The sequence below is a fragment of the Planococcus citri genome, chromosome 1 (genome assembly GCF_950023065.1).
Source record: "Planococcus citri chromosome 1, ihPlaCitr1.1, whole genome shotgun sequence".
NCBI lineage: Eukaryota > Metazoa > Arthropoda > Insecta > Hemiptera > Pseudococcidae > Planococcus > Planococcus citri.
In genome coordinates this window covers 4730437-4755785 of record NC_088677.1, presented here as the reverse complement: position 1 = coordinate 4755785, position 25349 = coordinate 4730437, and the positions used below count along the sequence as shown (strand labels likewise).

The following is a 25349-nucleotide window of genomic DNA, read 5'->3' as shown; positions in this document are numbered from 1 at the left end:
AGCTACACTCATAGTTCGATTTCCCAGCACATTGGCTAGGCTGTTGAAGGCGCTTTTTGCCATTCCAATCCGTGATTTAATTTCTTTATGATCTCTACCATCGTTGTTTATCAGCTCTCAAAGGTATCTGAATTGGTTTACATCTTAAATTTCTTGAGTTTCAATGTTGATTTTGACCTCTTGAGCATCTCCTTTTGTAAATCTCATCACCTTGGTCTTGCCTGCGTTTATTTTCATTCCATATTTTAATCCAGTGCTGTTGATTCAGTCGATCATCTTCTGCATCTGCGTTTCTGTCCCAGCAAGGATCACTTTGTCGTCTGTGTAACTTATTTCATTTATTCTCTTGCCATTGATCTTGAATCCTATTTGTGAGATTTGCGCATCTCTCATTATTACTTCTGCATACACGTTGAACAACCTAGGTGAGAGGGGGCATCCTTGCCTCATACCTCTCTTCATAGTTCTGATCTTGATGTTTACGCTCTGCTCCCAGTACATGATCTTGATTATTCGCAGGTCTTTGTCATCGATAATGTATTTTTTCAAGATCTCCAACATCCTCTCATAGTTGACAATATCAGATGCTTTCTCATAATCGATGAAGCAAGCAATGATTTCCCTATTTGCATTCAGTGCTCTTTGAATGGTCACTTTCAGCAGGGCAATTGCATCTCTCGTCCATTTTTTTGCTACAAAACCATATTGTGTTTTGCTTAGATTCTCATCTAGGGTATCACGTTTTTTGAAACGGCTATTGTTACTGTTCCACCGAAAGTGGTTCTGAGATAATCGAAAAAACTGTCTCATTCTTCACAGCATCAACCAAATTTGATGAAATTTTAACCATAGATAGATTTCAACACCCTTCAACCTCTACCAATATCAAATTTTCCCTGAACCCCCCTCAAAAAGCACCAGCCCCCCTCAAAAATTGGAAATGGTGCCCTTTTAACACTCAATGAAAAAAAAATGGTTTTTTTTCAATCTAAAAAATTAAAATAAACGGCATTTTTATTTTTTTTTATTTTAAAAATGTTCCATTACCAAAAAAACATCAAAATCTTGAATTACTTGTACAACTAGTCATTTTCGCAAAATTACATCGCTAATGACCAAAGACACAGATGAAAACAAGTATAGAAAACAGCACGCATGGAATGAATACCTTTTAACATTAGGCGCGAATTTTTTGAATGTTGAAAAAAGTAATCATTCCGGAATGAATACCTTTTAACACTAACAGCATATTTCGATGACCCAAAAACCATAGAAGAAAGTGTGGAATGAGTACTTTCTATAGTTTCCCAGATGTGTCTACCCTTCAAGAATATGACCTCATGCATAACTCATATACCTCAAAAAAGTGGAATGATGCCCTTTTAACAATAGGGGTTTCTTTTAGAAAAATTGCATCTTCCATTACAAAAACTGACCTGTTATGTAAGGTAATTGCGACTAATCAATTTTGAAAAGCCAAGTTACGTTTAATCCTTGCAAAAGTATGTACCTACATTTAGAGATATTTATGAAAAAATTTTATCAACATCAACCTGAGTGAGAGAAGATTGATGTTAAAAAATGTGAGTTGCTCAAATCGTACCATGATTTCAATACAGATATGTAATGTCATCAAACGTTGAGAGGAAAAAATATGGAATATGGTCTGCAGACAATATGGAGGGCTCTTTGGAGGAATATGGTGAAAATAAAATTGGTTTGAACAAGTGCTGCTGTCAATATGAAATACCCAACCCCACTTTTCTTTGACATTTTAGAGGCATTGTAAAAAGTGGATCAGATAAAGGAACGAAGGTCAAAGGGTGGGGGGAAACATTACATGGCCACATAGGGAAAATTAAAATTTGATTTTGAGGTGGTGGGAGGTCACAGAGCTTTATTTCTATCAATTTCATTCATGGTACAATTTGAGCAACTAGGTCCCTAAATTGTACCTTTTCAAGACCTTTGCGTGGATTCAAATAGCGACATTGCTATTTGACATGAAATTTTCGTTTTTGCGCTCAAAGGTAGGCAAAAGACCAAGGTACAGTTTGGTGCATGAATGGTTTCCAAAAAATAATTAGAGCACAGTCCAGATTGAAAAAACTAAAAACTGGTACGATTTGAGCAACCTTACCCTATCTTCTTTTCAATTCTGGCATTTATGATTGTGAGTAGTAGCTTTAGTGCGTGGCTCATTAGTGTGATGGTTCTATATTTAGAGCATTTTTGCGAGTTATTCTTTTTTGGTATTGGTATGAAATTTACCACTTTGAAGTCCTTAGGCAGAATACCTTTGTTATATATATTTAATTTATTACCTTCAACAGCTCCTTTTTGTACTCCAGTGTTAGATGTTTAATCAAGTCTACTGGTATGAGATCTTCCCCCACTGCTTTGTGGTTCCTGGCTCTCTTCACTGTGTTCCTCAGCACCCACATTTCAATTTGTGGTGCCTCCTCTGTGGATGAAACTTCCATTTGAGCCTGGAGTCTCCATACAATTCTTGTATGTAGTCGATCCAGACCTCTTCTGTTTCTTGATTGTTAACGCAATACGTTCCATCTTTTCTTCGCATGTATGCTATTCCACTTCTACTTTTCTTATGGGTGCCCATCATCTGCTTCACTTTGGTATGCATTTCTCTAGAGTTGTGCCTTTTCTCAAGATTTTTCATTTCTTGGCACTTCTCCTCATGTGTACCACTCATTTTTGGCCATTCTGCACCTTCCCATGATCTCATTATTTAGTGCTGTGTATTCACTATTTGGTTTATTTGCTTTTCTTCATTCTTCCATCAGATCCAGTATCTTTCGTCTCAAGTCATCCATGGTTTGTGTTTTCTTTTTCCTTTGAGTGGAATAGACTTTTCTGTTGCTGTTTTCACCTTTCACTTCCATTCTTGCCACTTTTCTTCAATACCTTTTTCTTCCAACTTGTCTTCCTTTTGTTTTTCCAGTTCTTCTTGGAATTTCTTTTGCACGGGTTTTGATTTGATTTTTGCAATGTCAAGTTGTTGGTATTGTTCTTTGTTCTTCTTCTGGCTCTTCAAGACTATCTGGCATTTTGCAGCCATTGTGCAGCCAATAGCTTGTGGTCAGAGTTGCAGTCAGCACCAGGATATGTATGACAGTTCTTCACTGTGTTCTTGAATCTTTCTTTTATGAGTATGTAGTCTATCTGGTTTCTCACTTGATCTCCAGGACTGACCTATGTGTATAATCTTCCTGCATGTTGTTTGAATCAGGTATTGCCTAGATTAGAAAAATTCTGAATGGCAAATTGCAAAATTCTTGATTTTTGTAGGAAAAAAAATTTAAAACTTCAATTGGGATGATTTAAATAGTTCAATACTTGAAAATTTTTTCAATCATTTTTTCCTCATTTTATTGGACCCACAAAAAAAATGTAATTACAGCATTTCATTGCTTTTTTTTAAACAACTATGACAGCTCCAAATGAAAAATTTTCGCATCATGACAAAATTGGAATGAAATTTGGTCAAAAGCCAGTGGGGGGGGTAGGTTGATTTCAGGGGGGGGGGGACTTTCATTTTGGAATTTCCAGATTCTGACAAAATTTAGTGAAAACAAAAACTTCTGTTTTTTTTCTGTGAACACAACCTCAATGTTTCCAAGTTTGAAAAACTTTTTCATTTTTCTCAAAAAAGATTCTTACCGGTTTTTGTCAGAATCTGTAGAAAAATCTATTTTTGCCATAATCGACAAAAAAGTTTTATTTATTTCAAAAATTGTCGAAAAACTTTGTTTTTGCCTAAAAAAAAGTGGCCTTTCTTGTTTTTTGTCAAACTTCTCAGAAAGTTCATGTTTTCTGGCAAAATTGTCAAAAACTCTCCATTTTTTCTAACAGTAAAAAAAGTCAAAAACATTGATTTTCGGCTTATTTGCTTAAAATTTCTATTTTTGGTCCAAAATTGTCGAGCTTTTTTGTCAGACTTGTCAAAAAATCTCCGCTTTTCTAAAATTGTCAAAAAGTTTTAATTTTTGCCAAAGTTTTCGTTGGAGACTCGGAGGTCCTGTTTTCTTGTAAAAATGGCGAAAAAGTTTTATTTTTTACTTCTTGAAAATTCAAAAAGTATCGTCTGGTCTTTTTAAGTCCTTTTTTCTCAAAAATTGTCAAATTAAGTCCTCTTTTTTTTGACTGGACTGCACCCATAAGAAATCCTATTTTTGCTAAGATTGCAATTTTTTTTTTTTTATTTATTCAACCAAGCCTTTTCTCTTCTTATACAGAATTCTGATTTTTTTCTTTTAATTTTTTTTTACTAGTTTTGCTTGAAAATGGATATATTTTGATCCCAAAAGATTCTGTCTAAATTAAATTTAAACCCTCCTTTCCTCCGAATTGAAACATTCGAAAAAAACCTCCTGTCAGACGTGCTGCTTCTGTCTTTCTGTGGCATGTTGTCGTATTTGTTGAACACAAAAAATTTGAACGTTCTTTCCCCTACTATTTGAGTGTGGTTGATATTTTTGAAGGGTCTAGACCGAGAAAAATAAGGGAAAATAATTTCTTCAAAAGAATGGACACTCGTATTCTGCACGAAATCAGTCACCATTGTAGTTTGCAGCATCTTTTCCATCGTCGATGCACTTTTTACGAATATTTCTACACGATCGAGTCGAGTTCAATGAATACTTTTCGAACGTGAAAATGACGTCATCGATTAATTAATTATTATTTCGAGGAATTTCCATTGTTCAGCGCATTTATTTTTATTTTTTTTCCATCGGAATGGCAGCTTGGCATGACGATAACGTGTTCGTATCGCGCATGACTTCCTTATGCGAGTATATTATGGGAATATTATTCGAACACATGCGCGTAAATTACACATACTCGTACACATGGCTTACAGCAGCGTGGCTATGGCTCAGGCTCTTTCGATAAACTGCATCGATTTGATACATTTCGCTCTCAAGTTCATCTACTAAGACGAGTTAAGTGCTCAATGTACTTACGAGGGCTCTAATGAATTAAAGGTTAACGTCCTTGCGTATAAATACAACGAATGGCCAATATATTTTTGCCAAGTTTTCGCTACCGCCATCGCCATTTTTCTACCTTCGATGAATTTCCGATTTCCTGTTCAACAACCGCGGTAATTTGTTGTCCATTTTTTTTTTTTTTCAGTTCCTCACTTCTGTATACGAGTGCTGTAATGAGTTATGAATACCTTGACATACTTAATCTACATTATTTTTATTTTTTAAAAGATAGGCGATATGGTATTTGGATGCTGTAATACGGCAATTTTTTTTCCATTTCGAATCTTAACATTTAAGTGAATTATTATGGTAATATGTAGGAGAATATCTGTACGATAGACAGATTATTAAAGCTCTGTACAGGGACATGTCAAATGATGGTGACTTTGGCGCCTTCACGCAGGTGAAATACAAACTTGAAAAATGCTTCGTCTCTTGCCTCTGCACTACGTTGCATTGATCGAGCTGCTGACGAACGACATTTCTCATTCGCTAATTGTACGTACTCGTAGTACATATAAAAATGAATGGGACGAATCGATGTGCATTGTATGTAGTACATACGTATGTATGTATATAGCAGCGCAATGGTAATCGCGGTGTAATTTCGAGCCAAGCTTCCAATTAATTTCACTTTTCATGACCAGTTTGGTTGAGTTTTCAGTTGCGCGAGAGGGAGTCGAAAAGAGACGCTGTCTGATGGTTGAAGGTCGAGGTAATTTATTTGGCATATACTCGTAGGATACACACAATTATGATGATACGCTACCAATAGATCCGTTTACCGCGATTGTTGTATGTATACTTTCGGCAGATTTCCACTCACACATCGAAAGAACTCCATAATGGCTAAATATACCAGCTCGGAACTGTGTCCGTGGAGTTTTGTATTCGTATTTTGTAGTATTTTGGAGTGTATTGAGCCGTGAATCCGGTATTGCATTTTCAATTATGGTGGCTAAATTGTGTTACTGTAACGAGCTCGTCTGACGATGAGTGAGATTTGTCATCGTGCTGTGGTGTGCGAATAGAGGAGTTTGGGTTCGGTTTCACCTTACTATATGGTAGACTTCCAGCTGGTGTTGAGCTGCGGAGGTTGTTTCACTTTTCGTCTCGATTTGGTGGCTCGTAAGTATTATGAGTCTGCAAATGTTGAAAATAAGATGCTCGATGGTAGTAATGAATGAGCCTAGGAATTAGTTGACAGCTGCCACTAGCAAACTCAAGAGTTACGTCATCTCTCGAAGTTGATGAATGATACTCGTATTTAGTGGATGAGTATGAGCTTCGATTTTTTTTTGTGTATTTGGGATGAATCCCTATCCTCTTACGTTTTTATTATCCTATGCAATTTTTTGATCAATTTTGGAGAAATTCATACCCTCGCGTAGGACCCTCAATTTTTTGTTTGGGCACCTGACTGAAATTTTTCATGGGAATTATTTGTGTAGGTATATATAGTCCGGCATATGGTACAATAGGAGTAATTGCACCCCCCCCCCCGCCAATCCACCGGGACAACTTTTTTCTCAAAAGGGAAATCCTAAGGAACATTTTAAAGCAAACTTGCCCAAAAAAAATTTGGCCTTACTTACAAAATGGCGGCCATTTTGATTGACAGGTCAGCCGAAATCACAGATTTTGCGTTTCAACATAGGACTTGCACGAAATTTTTCAAACCTTACAAAGGTAGATCGAAAGATCATGCAAAAATTTATCACCTGTCAAAATTTCAAGTGCTAAAGTGCGTTTTTCGATTTTTGGTGAATTTTTGAAATTCCAATTTAGGCCAAAAATGAGGGAAAAAATCAAAATTTTACCAAATTGACCAACAAAGCTGAAATTTGGGATATACCATATTTTCGACATGCCAAATCGATTGGAAACGGATTCAACCCGTTTTGAGCAGTTCTGGAGGCTCCAGGAGATTTTTGAAAATCGAAATTCCCACAAAATTCCATCAAATTGGAGTTGTAAAGCTGAAATTCATTCTAAAAACTAATTTCAATACGCTACGAAGTACTGCAGGCAAATTTCAAGTCGTTTTGGAGCCTTCAGCGACTTTTTGAAAATTCCTGAAGCCTCCAGCAGATGCTTGAAACTTTAAATTTTCACAAAATTTCATCAAATGGCGATGGAAAGCTGAAATTTACTCTACACACCAATTTTAACACCCTCTGAAGACGGCTTCAGGTGAGTGCAAGTCATTTTAAGGCCGCCAGCGACTTTTTTGAAAATTACTGGAGCCTCCAGTAGATTTTTGAAACTTGAAATTTCCCAAAAATTTCATCAAACTGAAATGGAGAGTCGAAACGAAGTTGACTGCTGGTGGATTTTAAGTCGTTTTGAAGCCTCCAGCGACGTTTTTTGGAAAATTGAAATTTCCTAAAAGTAGCTGGAAGCTTCAAAACCATTTGAAACCACCAAGTAGTCTGCGAAGTAGATTTCAGCTTGACAACTCCATTTGATAAATTAATGTTGGGGAAATTTCAAGTTTCAAAAATCTAATGGAGGCTCCAGTAATTTTCAAAAAAGTCGTTGGAGGCCTTAAAATGACTTGAACTCACTTGAAGCCGTCTTCAGAGGGTGTAAAAATTGGTGTGTAGAGTAAATTTCAGCTTTTCATCTCCGTTTGATGAAATTTTTTGAAAATTTAAAGTTTCAAGCATCTGCTGGAGGCTTCAGGAATTTTCAAAAAGTCGCTGGAGGCTCCACAAAATTTTACCAAATTGACCAAGAAAGCTGAAATTTGGGATATACGCTAATTTTTGACTTGCCAAATCGATTGGAAATGGGTTCAACCCGTGTTGAGCAGTTCTGGAGCCTCCAGCAGATTTTTGAAACACAAAATTCCTACTAAATTTCATCAAATATGTAGAGTTGGAAAGCTGAAATTCAGACTTCGAACCAATTTCAATACGGTACGAAGTCAACTGCACGTAGATTTCAAGTCGTTTTGGAGCATCCAGCAACTTTTTGAAAATTACTGGAGCCTCCAGTAGATTTTAGAAACTTGAAATTTCCGCAAAATTTCATCAAACTGAGATGGAGAGTCGAAAATATTCATTCTGCAAACTAATTTCAATACACTACGAAGTTGACTGCAGGTGGATTTCACGTCGTTTTGGAGCCTCCAGCGACTTTTTGAAAGATTATTTATGGCGTTTTTTTGGAAAATTGAAATTTCCTAAAAGTAGCTGGAAGCTTCAAAACCGTTTGAAACCACCATGTAGTCTGCGAAGTAAATTTCAGCTTGCCAACTCCATTTGCTAAATTAATGTTGCGGGGTTTCAAGTTTCAAAAAAGTTCTGGAGGCTCCAGTAATTTTCATAAAAGTCGATGGAGGCTCTAAAATGACTTGAACCCACCTGAAGTCGTCTTCAGAGGGTGTTAAAATTGGAGTGTAGAGTAAATTTCAGCTTTCCATCTCCATTTGATGAAATTTTGTGAAAATTTAAAGTTTCAAAAATCTGCTGAAGGCTTCAGGAATTTTCAAAAAGTCGCTGGAGGCTCCAAAACGACTTGAAATTCACCTGCTGTGGACTCGTACCCTATTGAAATTAGTTTTTAGAATAAATTTCAGGTTTACAACCCCAATTTGATGGAATTTTGTGAGAATTTCGAGTTTCTAAAATCTGCTGGAGGCTCCAGAACTGCTCAAAACTGGTTGAAACCGTTTCCAATCGATTTGGTATGCCGAAAATAGGGTATATCCCAAGTTTCAGCTTTCTTGGTCAATTTGGTAAAATTTTGATTTTTTCCCTCATTTTTGGCTTAAATTGGATTTTCAAAAATTCACCAAAAATCGAAAAACGCACTTTAGCACTTGAAATTTTGACAGGTGATAAATTTTTGCATGATCTTTCGATCTACCTTTGTAAAGTTTGAAAAAGTTCGTGCAAGTCCTATGTTAAAACGCAAAATCTGCGATTTCGGCTGACCTGTCAATCAAAATGGCCGCCATTTTGTAATTAAGGCCAACTTTTTTTTGGCAAGTTTGTTTTAAAATGTTCCTTAGGATGTCCCCTTTAAGAAAAAAGTTATCCCGGTGGATCGGCGGGGGGGGGGTGCAATTACTCCTATTGTCATGTACGAAGAGGCCTATATTGCCTTGATGGGGGAGGAGGAGGGCGTTGGTAGAGGCTTTTCTCTGGAAAAAGGAATTATTTATACGAATTCTGATTTATTGTTGCATTGCTTAAAGCTACAGGCCGGCTACGAGATGTTTAAAAACTACGAAGCTGCAGTGTCAGGGCAAGTTCAAGGTGTCACTTGGAGATGATATTTAGTACCTAGCGACCATGTCCATTGTCCGTTTCTCCTTTAAAATGTGCAATTGTTTCGACAACCTCTAGTATTCGCAGGTAATTGGAATTGCGATACGCTAACAAGCTCGTTGAGAAGCTCGGTAAATCATTGAATTTGATTCGTTTTTAATGCCCATTTAACTTGGAAATTATTCTTCGGACGCGTAAAATTAATTTGAATCTTTACGTAAAACAAAAAAAAAAAAAGCAAAAAAAAATTCAAGGATATCGAAAACTTGCTTTGTTATAAAACATGGAACGATGTGGCGATTATTTCGAGCGAGTTTTTCGAAAATCAAAACACACCAATCATCTTTGGGATGATATTTTTAAAAAGATTAAATTCTATATACGAGTACCTGCCTACTTATCGTCAATTATCGAGCGATTTTTGTCGCTCGGTTTAATTTTTATGTTTATTGCGAGGCTTAAGAGCTATTGGTAGTCCAGAAGCGAACGAGCTTTAGAACTTGAAAATTAGGGAAATGGAGGAAAACGGGTCATAAAACGAGTGATTACATTGTAATGAAACCAGGCCTGAAATAAATTTAACGAGCAGTGATGCTAATAATTTTCCAAAATAGCCGATGCATTGTTGTACGAGTATAACGCTCGATAAAAATACCACTCGGTCGTCTTATTTTTAATACGCTTTCGTTGATTAATTTTTAAACACTTCTTCGCCCGATACAATCGCTGCGCGCGGCAATTAACCAGCCTTCGGGTAATTAGTTTTCATAATTATTATTACGCGTCGTTCGGTAGCGGAAAATCTACACATTATGGAAATTATTCTGTATAACGATACACCGGCAACGACCTTCGACCGTATGCATGTATAAACAAACTCAGTTGGAAAATTTTTTTATTCGTCTTCTCGAGAGACGTGTGTGTGTGCAATGTGCACATGAGAACGTATGTTGACCTCTTCCATAAGATTGAAGCAAACTAACGAGGGAGCTTCTTGAGGTGTCCGCCTCCGATTTGAACGGGACCGCGATTTTTGGAAAGAGCATGTTCTAAAACCCCCAAATCTAAATTTTCAGCTGCCCAAGTTCATTTTTCGATTTTTGGCGAATTTTTGAAAATCCAAAATTGACTATTTCGGTGATTTATGCTTTTTTTTAAAAAGTACGTACTTGATCAGTAAAAATGTTCAAAATGAGTCCTAAAACTGATATTAACCCTCCCAAATCCAAATTTCGCCATTTCCAGCCATTCTGGAGCCTCCAGCGCTATTTTTCAATTTCTCCAGAATTTTGAATTTGCTCCAGAAACCGTGAATATGAAGTTGGGCAGCTAAAAATCGAGTTGTGTGTTATACTCGACCTGTTTAACGAAATTATCCACATTTGAGGCGATTCTGGAGCGGACACCTCAAGAGTGGTTTTTTGACCAGCTTTTTTCATAATAAGAAATCCAAAAAAATCAAAATTTTACCGTTTGCGAGGAAATTTTTGAAATTTGCACGAATCGCTGTATTTTGAACACAGCAAACCCCCTGAGGCCGAGTTCCGCCATTACCAGCCATTCTGGAGTCTCCAGTGCGATTTTTCAATTTCTCCAGAATTTTCGATTTGCTCCAGAAGGCGTGAATACGAAGTTGGGCAGCTAAAAATCGAGTTGTGTGTTATACTCGACCTGTTTAACGAAATTATCCACATTTGAACCGATTCTGCAGCGGACACCTCAAGAGTGGGTTTTTGACCAGCTTTCTTTCAAAATAAAAATATCCAAAAACCAAAAATTCCTCGTTTGTGAGAAAAATTTAACCAAACGGAGATGGAAAGTCAAAATTCATTTTGCAAACTAATTTCAATACGCTACGAAGTTGACTGCTGGTGAATTTCAAGTCGTTTGGGAGCCTCCAGCAACTTTTTGAGAGGTCTTATGGTATTTTTTGGAAAATTGAAATCTCTAAGAAGTAGCTGGAAGCTGCAAAACCATTTAAAACCAGTTGAAACCACCATGTAGTCGACTTCATATTGTATTGAAATTAGTTTGCAAAGTTAATTTCAGCTTGCCAACTCCATTTGGTAAAATGTTGTGGGAATTTCAAGTTTCAAAAATGTACTGGAGGCTCCAGTAATTTTCAAAAAGTCGCTGGAGGCTCCAAAATGATTTGAACCCACCTGAAGTCGTCTTCAGAGGGTGTTAAAATTGGAGTGTAGAGTAAATTTCAGCTTTCCATCTCCATCTGATGACATTTTGTGAAAATTTAATGTTTCAAAAATCTGATGGAGGCTCCAGGAAATTTCAAAAAGTCGCCGGAGGCTCCAAAACGACTTGGAATCCCCCTGCAGTTGACTTCGTAGCGTATTGAAATTAGTTTGCTGAATAAATTTCAGCTTTCCAACTCCATTTAGGTGAAATTTTGTGGGAATTTCGAGTTTCAAAAATCTGCTGGAGGCTCCAGAACTGCTAAAAACGGTTTGAAACAGTTTCCAATCGATTTGGCATATCGAAAATAGGGTGTATCTCAAATTTCAGCTTTCTCGGTCAATTTGGTAACATTTTGATTTCTCCCCTCATTTTTGGCCTGAATTTGATTTTCAAAAAATCACCAAAAATCGAAAAACGCACTTTAGCACTTGAAATTTTGACAGGTGATAAATTTTTGCATGATCTTTCGATCTACCTTTGTACAGTTTGAAAAATTTCGTGCAATGTTCCATGTTGGAACGCAAAATCTGTGATTTTGGCTGACCTGTCAATCAAAATGGCCGCCATTTTGTAAGTAGGGCCACTTTTTTTTTGAGTACACCGGCTAGAAATGTTCCTTAGGACTCCCCCTTTCTAAGAAAAAAGTTGTCTCGGAGGATTAACGGGGGGGGGGGGGGAGGTGCAATTTATCCTCGGGTGGGCTCCCCGACTAATTGATTTCGTGACGGTAATTTTCAATAATTTTTGATTATTTTTCAAAATTTTGGTTATTGAAATTACCATTTTTTTTTTTTTTGAAAAAAGCTTTTAAAAATTTCAATTTTTTAAAATCTTTTCTACCAGAAATTGCCAGTCTTTTTATTAGAATTATTTGTCTAATCGAGTGCTTTTTTTTCGATTTTTGGAGAATTTTTGAAAATCCAAAATTGACTATTTTGGTGATTTATGCTTTTTTTTTTAAAGTATGTACTTGATCAGTAAAAATGTTCAAAATGAGTCCCAAAACTGATATTAACCTCTCTAATCCAAATTTCAACATTTTCAGCCATTCTGGAGCCTTCAGTGCGATTTTTTAATTTCTCCAGAATTTTCAATTTGGACCAGAAGGCGTGAATATGAAGTTGGGCAGCTGAAAATCGAGTTGTGTGTTATACTCGACCTGTTTAACGAATTTATCCACATTTGAGCCCATTCTGGAGCAGACACCTCAAGAGTGGTTTTTTGACCAGCTTTTTTCATAATAAGAAATCCAAAAAATCAAAATTTTACCGTTTGCGAAGAAATATTTGAAATTTGTGCGAAACGCTGTATTTTGAACACAACAAAACCCCTGAGGCCGAGTTCCGCCATTTCCAGCCATTCTGGAGCCTCCAGGGCGATTTTTCAATTTCTCCAGAATTTTCAATTTGCTCCAGAAGACGTGAATATGAAGTTGGGCAGCTAAAAATCGAGTTGTGTGTTATACTCGAACTGTTTAACGAATTTATTCTCATTTGAGCCGATTCTGGAGGGGACACCTTAAGAGTCGGTTTTTGACCAGCTTTTTTCATAATAAAAATATCCAAAAATTAAAGGGAGGCCCATAAAAGGCTGGAAATGGGCAAAATTCGCTCTCATGTGGTTAATTAATGACAAAATACGGCGATTCACGCAACAAAAATTTTCTCACAAACGAGGAATTTTTGGTTTTTGAATATTTTTATTTTGAAAAAAAAGCTGGTCAAAAACCCACTCTTGAGGTGTCCGCTGCAGAATCGGCTCAAATGTGGATAATTTCGTTAAACAGGTCGAGTATAACACACAACTCGATTTTTAGCTGCCCAACTTCGTATTCACGCCTTCTGGAGCAAATTGAAAATTCTGGAGAAATTGAAAAATTGCACTGGAGGCTCCAGAATGGCTGGAAATGGCGGAACTCGGCCTCAGGGGATTTGTTGTGTTAGAAATACAGCGATTCGCGCAAATTTCGAAAATTTCCTCGCAAACGGTACAATTTTGATTTTTTTGGGTTTCTTATTATGAAAAAGCTGGTCAAAAAACCATTCGTGAGGTTTCCGCTCCAGAATCGGCTCAAATGTGGATAAATTCGTCAAACAGGTCGAGTATAACACCCAACTCGATTTTTAGCTGCCCAACTTCATATTCACGTCTTCTGGAGCAAATTGAAAATTCTGGAGAAATTGAAAAATCGCGCTGGAGGCTCCAGAATGGCTGGAAATGGCGAAATTTGGATTTGGGGGAATATTATCAGTTTTAGGACTGATTTTGAACATTTTTACTGATCAAGTACGTACTGTTTTAAAAAAAGCATAAATCACCAAAATAGTCAATTTTGGATTTTCAAAAATTCGCCAAAAATCGAAAAATGAACTTGGGCAGCTGAAAATTTGGATTTGGGGGTTTCAGAACATGCTCTTCCCAAAAATCGCGGTCCCGTTCAAATCGGAGGCGGACACCTAAAGAGGTTCCCTTGTAAGCTTATTCGACTTTTTTTGAGGACAAAGAGGGGGAGTCAAAAGAGTACTCTGAAATACACCATCAGGGCGAATTTCAGCTGCTGAAATTCATTTTGGTGAATTTTTGAAATTTCAAATTTGGCTCATTTACCACGAAAAAAATCAAAACTGGATCAAATCAACGTAGAAGTCTGGAATTAGGTTTTTACTCTATTTTCGACCTCTCGAGACGATTGCTGATGATTTCGAGCTATTTCTGGCACCTGTAGCGAATTTTTAAATAAGGGGATCAAAAACAGGTTGCACAGACATACTAAATTCAGGCTTTCTTGGTCAATTTTCAATAAAATTAGGATTTTCTCTCATTTTTGATCCAAATTTGATTTTCAAAAATTCACCAAAATCGAAAAAAGCACTCGAGCACCTGAAATTTATTTGGATTTTTTTCCATTTTGGACCTAAATTAGTTTTTACCTAAAAATTGACCAAAAATCAAAAAATTTATTTTACCTCAAATTTTGGCAGGTGGCGTGTTTTTGCAAGCAGGACATTTCTAGGAAACTTGACGAATTTTTTCTTGGACTGAGGGGGAGGGGGGTAAGGTTGACATTTTACGTAGCAATTTTCACGTTTCCATCGTTTTTTGACGTTCGAGACATTTTTTTGGATGAGGGTGCGTCAAAAAGTACCTTCAACATTTCGATTTTTAATTGGCAGCATATTTGGCAAGCGTTTGACGATTTTTTTGATGGAGGAGGGGAGGTGGAGATTGAAATTTTACGCATCAATTTTAGCTTTTCGACTTCATTTGGGTGAAATTTGGTGGAAATTTCATTTTTAAACAATTATTGCTGGGGCACCAGATCTGCCTAAAACGATTCGAAGCCGTTTTCAATCGATTCGGGATGTTGAAAATCAGTTTCAAACCGAATCTTTACATAGCTCTCTTGGTCAGTTTGGTGAAAGAGCCTTTCAGGATAAAATAGTGAAATCCGCACTATCTACAATTTTAACGAAACTCACCCAAAATGTTAGTTTTGAGGTAAAATCATCCTTAAAAAATTTTTCGAGTCACCCCCCCCCCCAGCCGAGAAATGTGCCCATTCGTGCTCGAAATTCAAAATTCTCGTTCTCCCGAGGGGGGAGGGAGTTCAAAAATTTTGAAAATGTCATAGAAAATATTAATTAAGTATAGGTAGGTACGTATGTGAAATTTTTTTCAAATTTTTTTTTTTCAATTTGGAAATGTTGAGAGGGGGAGGGGAGGTTGAAAATTGCAAAAATTCGTTTAAAAAAAACGAGTAAGGAGCCTTCTGGGAAATTTTTTCAATTTTCTGCCTCGGTATTTATTTATTTTGAATGTTATCATTTAATATTGTCTGCTGCATTCTGCAAAGTTGAAAAAAAATTATTTATTGCTGTGTATGCCAAATCTGGTTCACGTATTTCGTAATTTTTTTTTTTCTGTTTCTTTGATATCTCTAATCTCGGCAGGCTTTTCGAAACACCTGGTCATTACAACCGACTATTGCAAAGACGCATTACGATTGTTCTTAGAATGAAAATATACGCGAGATTATGGTACTCGTATATCGCAACCCTCGTTGTAAATTACGTTATTGTATTCGTTATTAAGGATATGTCTCCACTCGAGATAAAATACTCGTACGTACCTACCTGCTCACATTTTATTAGATTAGAAATTCGTCGGTTGTGTACTCGTATTCCAAAACCTTGACTGTGTAATACCTGTATCTCGATTCGAACTGAACGGTGAAAATCCAATTGGTCAGCTCTCGCGAATACATTGTATTCGTTGGTACTGGTAGTGCAAATTCAAACGTTGAAGGTTGAAAAAACTTTTTGTATAGGGTTTTTCTTTCACCCACACATATAGCCATTTCCTTGTCGTCGTATTCGCCAAATAATTAGATTATTATTAAACCGTTATTATTTTGAGGCTATATACGTGTGCGAACTCAATGTGCGTATTTTTTCCTCCTCGGTTAATTATCTCCGGAGTACGGGTATTAAAGCGCTTCCTTAATAAGCGCGAATCGCATTCGCTCTCTATGCTAATCGTATAAATCTCGTATTAACCGTATAAAAAAAAATAAATGATACCTTTAGAGGGGTAATTAAATGTAATATTACTCGATCTGTGATTTACCTACCTACCAGACTTCATTGTATGTTTTATACTTTTTACTCTTCTACCTATACTTCCTGTCTATGGTAGGCTATAAGTTGCAGTTTGGCGGGTTTGTTCGGATGTGGAGGATGAATCACGCTGCGTGTGAGGTTTTCCATCGATTCGCACGTGAGAGGTAAATTATGGGAATCCCTGTGCAGAAAATAAGCTCAGGAGAGGGATATCGCTGTTCGAAGACGTCATGAAAATTGTGCTGTGTTTGTTTTGTTCCGGAAATTGAAAAAATCACGAGGCAGGTTTACATTATCTTCGAATTGGCTGCAGGATTTTCCGTAATGAATGCAATGTTCAGAATATGATGTCGGTATCACTAATGGCAGAGAGAGAGAGAGAGAGAGAAAGAGAGGGGTCAGTGTTCGGAAAATAGATCAATTCTAAATATATACTTAGTATCAGTTTTTAGAACTAGCCGGACCTTGTCTTTACATAATTACTAGGGCAATTATTTTTATGCGCTAAAAACACCAAAAAAAGTGCTTATAATATGCTGGAAAAACTGGAAAAAAAGCATTTATATGCGCTAAAAACCTGAAAAAAGCTCAAATAAGTGCAATAAAAGTGCACCATCATGGGTATCAAAATGTTTATATTTTCAGTGGGATATCAAAAAACATAAGAAAATCGAAAGGAAACGTCAAATATTAATTTTTTTCAATAAAAATTCATCGTATCATCGATCATGCTTCAATTTTTTTTCAATACAAATGCATAGATCAATCGATCATATTTTAAAATATGCCGCTACAACCATATGTTGTTTTAAATTATTCAGTTTTTTTTTTAATATCAAAAATGTCGAATTTTTTGTTTTTCCTATATTGTTGGCTGATTTTTGCCATTTTTCTCTCGAAAAAGCTTTAACGACCTGAAAAAAGCTCAAAATAAGCGAAATTTTGACGTTTTTAAACTAAAATAAGCGTTTTTATGCATTTATACCCAAAATATGCGAAAATATGCGCTATAAAATTTCACCATTCGTCTTGAAATTGCATGAAACGTGAAGAAAATTGCGATATGCGGTATCTGGTGTAGCAGGAAAAAATATGCGATATCATAAAAATAATTGCCCTAATAATTACCTACTTATTTAGATGAGTGTGAAAAATATTGGGAAGGTTTAAAGCTTTTCATGTAGTCCGGCATATAACAATAGGAGTAATTGACCCCCCCACCGCCGATCCTCCGGGAAAACTTTTCTCTTGAAGGGGACATCCTAAGGAACATTTTAAAGCAAACTTGCCGAAAAAAAAGTTGGCCTTACTTACAAAATGGCGGCCATTTCGATTGACAGGTCAGCCGAAATCGCAGATTTTGCGTTTTAACATAGGACTTGCACGAAATTTTTCAAACTTTACAAAGGTACATCGAAAGATCATGCAAAAATTCATCACCTGTCAAAATTTCAAGTGCTAAAATGGGTTTTTTGATTTTTGGTGAATTTTTGAAAATTGAATTTAGGCCAAAAATGAGGGAAAAAATCAAAATTTTACCAAATTGACCAAGAAAGCTGAAATTTGGGATATACCCTATTTTCGACATGCCAAATCGATTGGAAACGGATTCAATCCGTTTTGAGCAGTTCTGGAGCCTCCAGCAAATTTTTGAAACTCGAAATTCCCACAAAATTCCATTAAATTGGAGTTGTAAAGCTAACATTTATTCTAAAAACTAATTTCAATACGCTACGAAGTACTGCAGGTGAATTTCAAGTCGTTTTGGAGCCTAAAGCGACTTTTTGAAAATTCCTGAAGCCTCCAGCAGATTTTTGAAACTTGAAATTTCCCCAAAATATCATCAAACTAAGATGGAGAGTCGAAATTCATTCTGCAAACTAATTTCAATACGCTACGAAGTTGACTGCTGGTGAATTTCAAGTCGTTTGGGAGCCTCCAGCAACTTTTTGAAAGGTTGTATGACGTTTTTTTGGAAAATTGAAATTTCCTAAAAGTAGCTGGAAGCTTCGAAACCATTTGAAACCACCATGTAGTCTGCGAAGTAAATTTCAGCTTGCCAACTCCATTTGATAAATTAATGTTGGAGAAATTTCAATTTTCAAAAATCTACTGGAGGCTCCAGGAATTTTCAAAAAAGTCGCTGGAGGCCCTAAAATGACTTGAACCCACCTGAAGTCGTCTTCAGAGGGTGTTAAAATTGGAGTGTATAGTAAATTTCAAATTACCATCTCCATTTGATGAAATTTTGTGAAAATTTAAAGTTTCAAAAATCTGCTGGAGGCTTCAGGAATTTTCAAAGTGTCGCTGGAGGATCCAAAACGACTAAAAATTTACCTGCAGTACTTCGTAGCGTATTGAAATTAGTTTTTAGAATAAATTTTAGCTTTACAACTCCAATTTGATGGAATTTTGTGGGAATTTCGAGTTACAAAAATCTCCTGGAGGGTCCAGTAATTTTCAAAAAAGTCGCTGGGGGCCCTAAAATGACTTGAACCCACATGAAGTCGTCTTCAGAGGGTGTTAAAATTGGAGTGTACAGTAAATTTCAAATTACCATCTCCATTTGGTGATATTTTCGGGAAATTTCAAGTTTCAAAAATCTGCTGGAAGCGCCAGTAATTTTCAAAAAAATTCGCTGGAGGCTCTAAAATTACTTGAGCCCACTTGAAGTCGTCTTCAGAGGGTGTTAAAATTGGAGTGTATAGTAAATTTCAGATTTCCATCTCCATTTGATGAAATTTTGTGAAAATTTAAAGTAGCAAAAATCTGCTGGAGACTTCAGGAATTTTCAAAAAGTCGCTGGAGGATCCAAAACGACTTAAAATTCACCTGCAGTACTTCGTAGCGTATTGAAATTAGTTTTTAGAATAAATTTTAGCTTTACAACTCCAATTTGATGGAATTTTGTGGGAATTTCGAGTTTCAAAAATTTGCTGGAGGCTCCAGAACTGCTCAAAACGGGTTGAAACCGTTTCCAATCGATTTGGCATGTCAAAAATCGGGTATATCCCAAATTTCAGCTTTCTTGGTCAATTTGGTAGAATTTTGATTTTTTCCCTCATTTTTGGCCCAAAATTGGATTTTCAAAAATTCACCAAAAATCGAAAAACGCACTTTAGCACTTGAAATTTTGACAGGTGATAAATTTTCGCATGATCTTTTGTTAAATTAAAACGCAAAATCTGTGATTTCGGCTGACCTGTCAATCAAAATGGCCGCCATTTTGTAAGTAAGGCCAACTTTTTTTTTGGCAAGTTTGCTTTAAAACATTCCTTAGGATGTCCCCTTTGAGAAAAAAGTTGTTCCGGAGGATCGGCCGGGGGGAGGGGGGGTGTAATTACTCCTATTGTCATATGCCGGACGAATACGTTTTGGAAAGTTTTGTGCCTCTAGCTACCTACACAACTTTTATGGACTGTAGAATATTAGAATGAATTTTGAGTTCGAAAAATTGAAAATGTTAGTCGATAATCAACTCCGTCTGTCCGGAATGAATTAAATCTGTATTTATAACAAAGTCATTTAGATGAAAAGAGTTGAAATTTCCATCACTGGAATCTCAAAAAAATTGCATGAATCCAGTTGTGTTTCACAAATTTAAAAATTACAATTCTGTCATCAAATAATGGGCATGATTTTCAATGTTCAACGATTATGTTCGTGAATGATTCATAATACTTTGAAGTTCGAACAAATCGTTCGCGAATGATTTTTTTTTCGAAGAGTGATGTTTTTGATAAAAGTTCTCTTGCAGTGAAATGTTCACAATTACTTGACTCAAAAACGGAAACGAGTGATTTAATTTAGTATTAAGAACATATGAACGGTTGAAAATTTTTTTACGAATCGTTCGCGAACGATCGCAGCATTTTTGAAAAATAAATATATATAGCACAGTAAAAGTAGACTACGCATTTTCCAATTTTCTAATTTTTTTCATTGGAGTATGAATTTTGATTGAACTCGTTCGCGAATGATTCATGATATTTTGAGAGAGTTGTTCGAGGTGATTCTATCACCAATAACAGTTAAAATTTTGAACGAATCGTTCAAGAACACTCGTTGTGTTTTTAAAAGAAATTCATTGAAAGTACCCAAGTTTAATGTTTTACGGGCTTTTCGAAGAAAAGTCAGGTACTGTATTTGTCTCAACTGTGACAGTTTCGGTCCGGAGTAAATTTTCTTTGCGTTTTGGGGTGTTGGGATCATTGTGGGACCATTAGTTTTTTTTCAGGTTTCCTTAAAGTTTATATATATATATATGTGCCCACGTCTAGTAAAAGGGTACTAAGGGTAAAAACGTAAATTTTACAGGAGAGCGGTTTAAAGTTTACGTTTGTATTTTCACGTAATTTGAGTGTAAAAACGTGAAACTTCGCGTGGTGATGTAGTTTTCGACGCTGTTTAGCAATATGTATATTGTTGAAAAACGCATTTTGCCTTGCAGTAGCGCTAGCCGCTTGGTTAAGGCACCCGCTCGTGGAGCGAGAGGTACGGAGATCGAGTCCCGCCTCGGGCACAAAATTTTTTCAAAATTTTTTTTTGCGATTTTTATTTTTACGAGTTGAATTTTTATAGAAAATCTAATTTAATCATTTTTTTTTGCTTTTGAACAATGAATAATGAATTTTTGTGCAAACTAATAATTATTAAAAATGATTTCAATTGAAAATGAAAAATGAACTGGTCTCATTCGAATTTTCATGAAATTTTACATAAGAATAAAAAAAAAAAAAATTTCACCCAAGTTACCCTGAAAGAAAAATAAAATTTGATCAAAACCCTAAAATTCCATTTTTTTTTTTAAATTTATTTTTCGACTTTACTCACTTAAAACGCGTGTAGCGCGCTTAAAAAGCACTCTACGGGTCTGGGACCGGTCTCATTCGAATTTTGACGAAATTTTACATAAAAATCAAAAATAAAAAAAATGTTGAAAAAATTACCCTTAGTACCCTTTTTCTAGACGCGGGCACATATATATATAGGCATCGCGGCAGCGTATATGGATTCCTTACTTGGAAACTGGTCATGCTAAGAAATACAGCCCTATGATTGGCCAAAATGCCAGTGGGCGTTTTCTAAGCACTTCGTAGTTTGCACGTTATCAATTCTAATTTATCTCGCATTTTTGTGAAGTGTGAAACGCAAATAATTCATAATTATACATGAAAAATGTGTCGTCTGAAATATAAACATTGGCAAATAGAGGATGTTTTTTTTTTGTGAAAAAGGAATGCAAACTCAACGTAATTATACGATTTCGGCGGCTCGATAAAGATAAATCAATCATCCTTCATCCATCTCAATTCTCAATCGATATAGATACGAATAATTCTAGCTTGGCAGGAAGCATTCTTTATTTTCATATTTATCAACTTAGGTGAAATGAACGCATCTTATTCAAGTGCAATGTATAATGCTCGTCTAAGCAAGTAGTGTGATAGCAAATAAGTATTGATATTGTGAAGTTTGAAGTACTGATCATATTTTATTTTACAAGTTGCTTTGCTTTAGGATGCGAATCTCGCGTATTCCATTGCGTTTGTTAAGTTTGTTTTGTGTTGATTCACTAAATGCATTTTTTAGCCAAACTTCAATAAGTTAATATTATCTTGCGTACATTTTGATATCAGAACGTAGCGTAGCACACATTCGCCAATTCTAATTCATCATCAAATTCTAGAATTTGATGCTGAACTGAAACTTTTGCCATTTGCGGCAAATGGTTTTTGTTATTTTGTTCGATTGATTAAAAAACTCTATCAAATGAGCCATGTAAGATAAGTTAAGTCTTCCAAATTTCAATTATTATTGTATTTTGATTATTGTTATAATTTACGCGGAATCCGAAAACAATATGAAATTCGATAATCTGACTGATAACAGCGGAGCAGGTTGCTACAGCTTACTACAGCCAATCAGAAAGCTGTATTTCTTAGCATGACCAGTTTCCAAGTAAGGAATCCATATACGCATCGCGGCAGGCTTATGAGCCAAATTTTAAAAATTTCAAAATTTTAAAAATCATTTTCAATTTCTGTTCTAATTAACTAATCGAAATTCTAATTGCACAGTCATTGAAATATATAATTTATCTGTATCAAGAAACAGAATAAAAAATTTTTGGAGAAAATTTTTTCAAAAAAATTTTAAAATTTTTTGAACTATATTGAATTTTGTGAAAATTGCTTGGTTGTCAAAAAGTCTGAACCACATCAAAATTTTTGGTATCAACAGTATTCCCATAGAGCAATAAAATGCAGAAAAATCATTAGTCAAATTTATCATCGTGCATACCCAATTTCAACAGGGCTTTGGGTATGCCCACCAGTACTTCCTATTCTATAGGCCTCATGTTAGTACTACATCTAGCGAACATCTCTGAGAAACATTTGGTGCGCGCAGCTAACTTTGACAAAACTAGTTTGAAACAGGTGGCTCACTTGTTATGTAACAGCCTTTACAAAGTGAGCCAGGCTGGTAAACCTACTGGTTCACTTCTTATGCAAGATTAACCCATACATGGGTTCATAAGTGTGCTGTCGTGAACATATATATATATATGTGTTTATGTACCAATTTTGTGGCAGAGTAAACTCGAAACCTATGAAATTTTGAACAAAGTGCTTTATCCCTCCCGACTGGTGTATTGCCGAAATTTTGAGATTTCGAGTTTTATTAAAATCGGTTTAGGCGTTCCTTAGATATTTCAGATTCAGTGATTTTTTTTGCCATTTTTGCGTCCTTTTGCAGACTTCCTCATCAGTTTTGTTTTTGGTATACCTATTTTTAAATATTTTGCTTAGCAATAATCACTAACGTCTGTCTTTATACCCAAACGATTTCTCAGTTTATTTCTTGTTAGAAACTCGATGAAGAATCGGTTCAGGTGTTCCTTTGACATTTCAGCTTAGGTAGGCTTTGTTGATTTTTTTTGTTATTTTTGCAGACTTTTGCAGACTTCCTCATCAGTTTTGTTTTTGGTATACCTATTTTTTTTTAAGCATAAATGTTTTGCTTAGCAATAATCACTAATGTCTATCTTAATACCCAAACGATTTCTCAGTTTATTTCTTGTTAGGAACTCGATGGGTAATGATGGGCCGATTATTAATCGATTAATCGGGCCTGAAACTCTTTCGATTAATCGATTATTTTAAAAAAAATAATCGATCATGTTTTCTACGAAAAGCCGGTTCTCTCACGCTAGTTGCGTGTTTTTTTTTTTTTGTTAATCCGAGTCTGAACTTTTATTGAGCTCGTTCGCGAATGATTCGTGATATTTTGAGCAAATCGTTCGCGAATGTTTGCTTTTTTTGAAGAGTGGCGCTTTTGAAACGAGTTTTTTTGAAGTGATGAGGTGAAATTATCACGATTCTTTTGAGCATGGAAACGTGTGATTCAATTGAGTATTAAAAACGACTCAAAGTTTGAACGAATCGTTCGCAAACGACCACAGTATTTTTGAAAAAAAAAAAAAATGAATTGAATAGTGAAAGTACGCACGTTCCATGTTTTTTCACCCGAGTCTGAAATTTGATTGAACTCGTTCGCGAATGATTCGTGATATTTTGAGCAAATCGTTCGCGAACGATTGTTTTTTTGAAGAGTAGTGCTTTTGAAAAAAGTTTCTCGAAGTGAAATTATCACTAAATTCGTTCGAGCACGAGAACGAGTGATTCAATCATTGAGAATCGCTCGAATTTCGAACAAATCGTTCGCGAACGACTATAATGTTATTGAAGAAAATTCGTCAATCGTGCGCATTTGGAATTTTCATTCATTTTTTTCACCGGAGTCTGAATTTTGATCCCGTTCGCGAATGATTTGTGATATTTTGAACAAATCGTTCGCGAACGACTGATTTTTTTGAAGAGTAGCGCGTTTGAAACAAGTTTCTTGAAGTGAAAATATCACCATTTGCTCGAGCACTGGAACGAGTGATTCAGTCATTGAGAACCTCTTGAATTTCGAACAAATCGTTCGCGAACGACAATAGTATTTTTGCAGAAAATTTGTTCATCTTGCGAATTAAGTGTCCATAAAAAAGAATAATGCCTTCATCACTATTGAAAATATTTTTGAATAAAACAAAAAATAAAATATATTAGAATATGAATAAGCAAGGGCCAAACAACTCTTTTCGCAACTCGCTCATCAAATAAATAATCTGTTCCATTATTCCTCATTTTGTTACAGTCAACGGACTACCATCAAATGGAGCCAGTTATATCCCAAATAACAACAACAACAACGGCACCAACGGCCACAACAACAGTAGTCACAACGGTTCAGCAAACGGTGACAATTACACATTCGCCATAAACGACTCAAATGAAGATTCAGAGAGCCGATCAAGCTGGGCAGAAGACACATACCGAAGGTGTTGCTCCAAAAAAGTCCTATACAAGAGGATACCTGTGATTAACATGGTACGAAATTATGAAAAAAATATGTTCGTATCGGATTTAGTAGCAGGCATCACAGTAGGATTAACCATCATTCCACAGGCTATGGCGTACGCCAGTGTAGCGGGTGTCCCGGTCAAGGTAAGATACATTTTGGTCTTCAATACGTTAGGTCTTTTTTTTAGGTCATTCTATCTATAAAGCGATGTATGTAATGGATTATTGGTTTACTTGCAGTATGGCTTATATTCGTCATTCTTGGCATCATTCATATATGTGATACTGGGTAGTTTGAAAGATGGCTCGGTGGCACCTACCGCAATACAAGCTATATTGATTAGAGAGAATATACATGGACTCGGACCCAGTTTCGCCATCCTGTTGTGTTTTTGGACGGGATTCGTGCAGCTGGTTATGGGTGCATTACAATTAGGTATGTTAACTGGATTGTTCAACAATAAATTCATATAATTCTGCATTGTATTGGGAAATTCACTGGAATGACTAAAAATATCGTTTTGTTCTTTTGCAGGTTTCCTAGTAGATTTCATCAGTGGCCCAGTGTCAGTTGGGTTCACGTCAGCGGCTGCCATTAGCATTGCCATGACGCAAGTTAAAGATCTCTTAGGTTTAGATTTTAGTGCCAGTAAATTCTTCGATGTGTGGGATCAATTAGCCATACATTACAAAGACATCAGAACGTGGGATGCAGTATTAGGATTCACGTGCATGGTCGTGTTACTCGTGCTGAGGGTATGTATAAAGTTTTATAGCTAGTGGTTGGTGAATGGTGGTGGATGGAAATTGGTGTGGAGAATGCTAGAACATTTTCTG

At 36.0% G+C, this 25349-nt stretch overlaps 1 protein-coding gene across 7 annotated transcripts in view; it reads left to right on the top strand.

Moving 5' to 3' along the window:
* LOC135845551 (sodium-independent sulfate anion transporter-like) overlaps window positions 1-25349 on the top strand; it is a 122444-nt gene that overhangs the window by 83781 nt on the left and 13314 nt on the right. For all 7 annotated transcript variants that reach the window (XM_065364203.1, XM_065364221.1, XM_065364212.1 and 4 more), the window contains 3 exons: window positions 24307-24656; window positions 24753-24948; window positions 25048-25268. In XM_065364203.1, the coding sequence (XP_065220275.1) occupies window positions 24307-24656; window positions 24753-24948; window positions 25048-25268 (767 nt within the window). The remainder of the gene's footprint in view (window positions 1-24306; window positions 24657-24752; window positions 24949-25047; window positions 25269-25349) is intronic.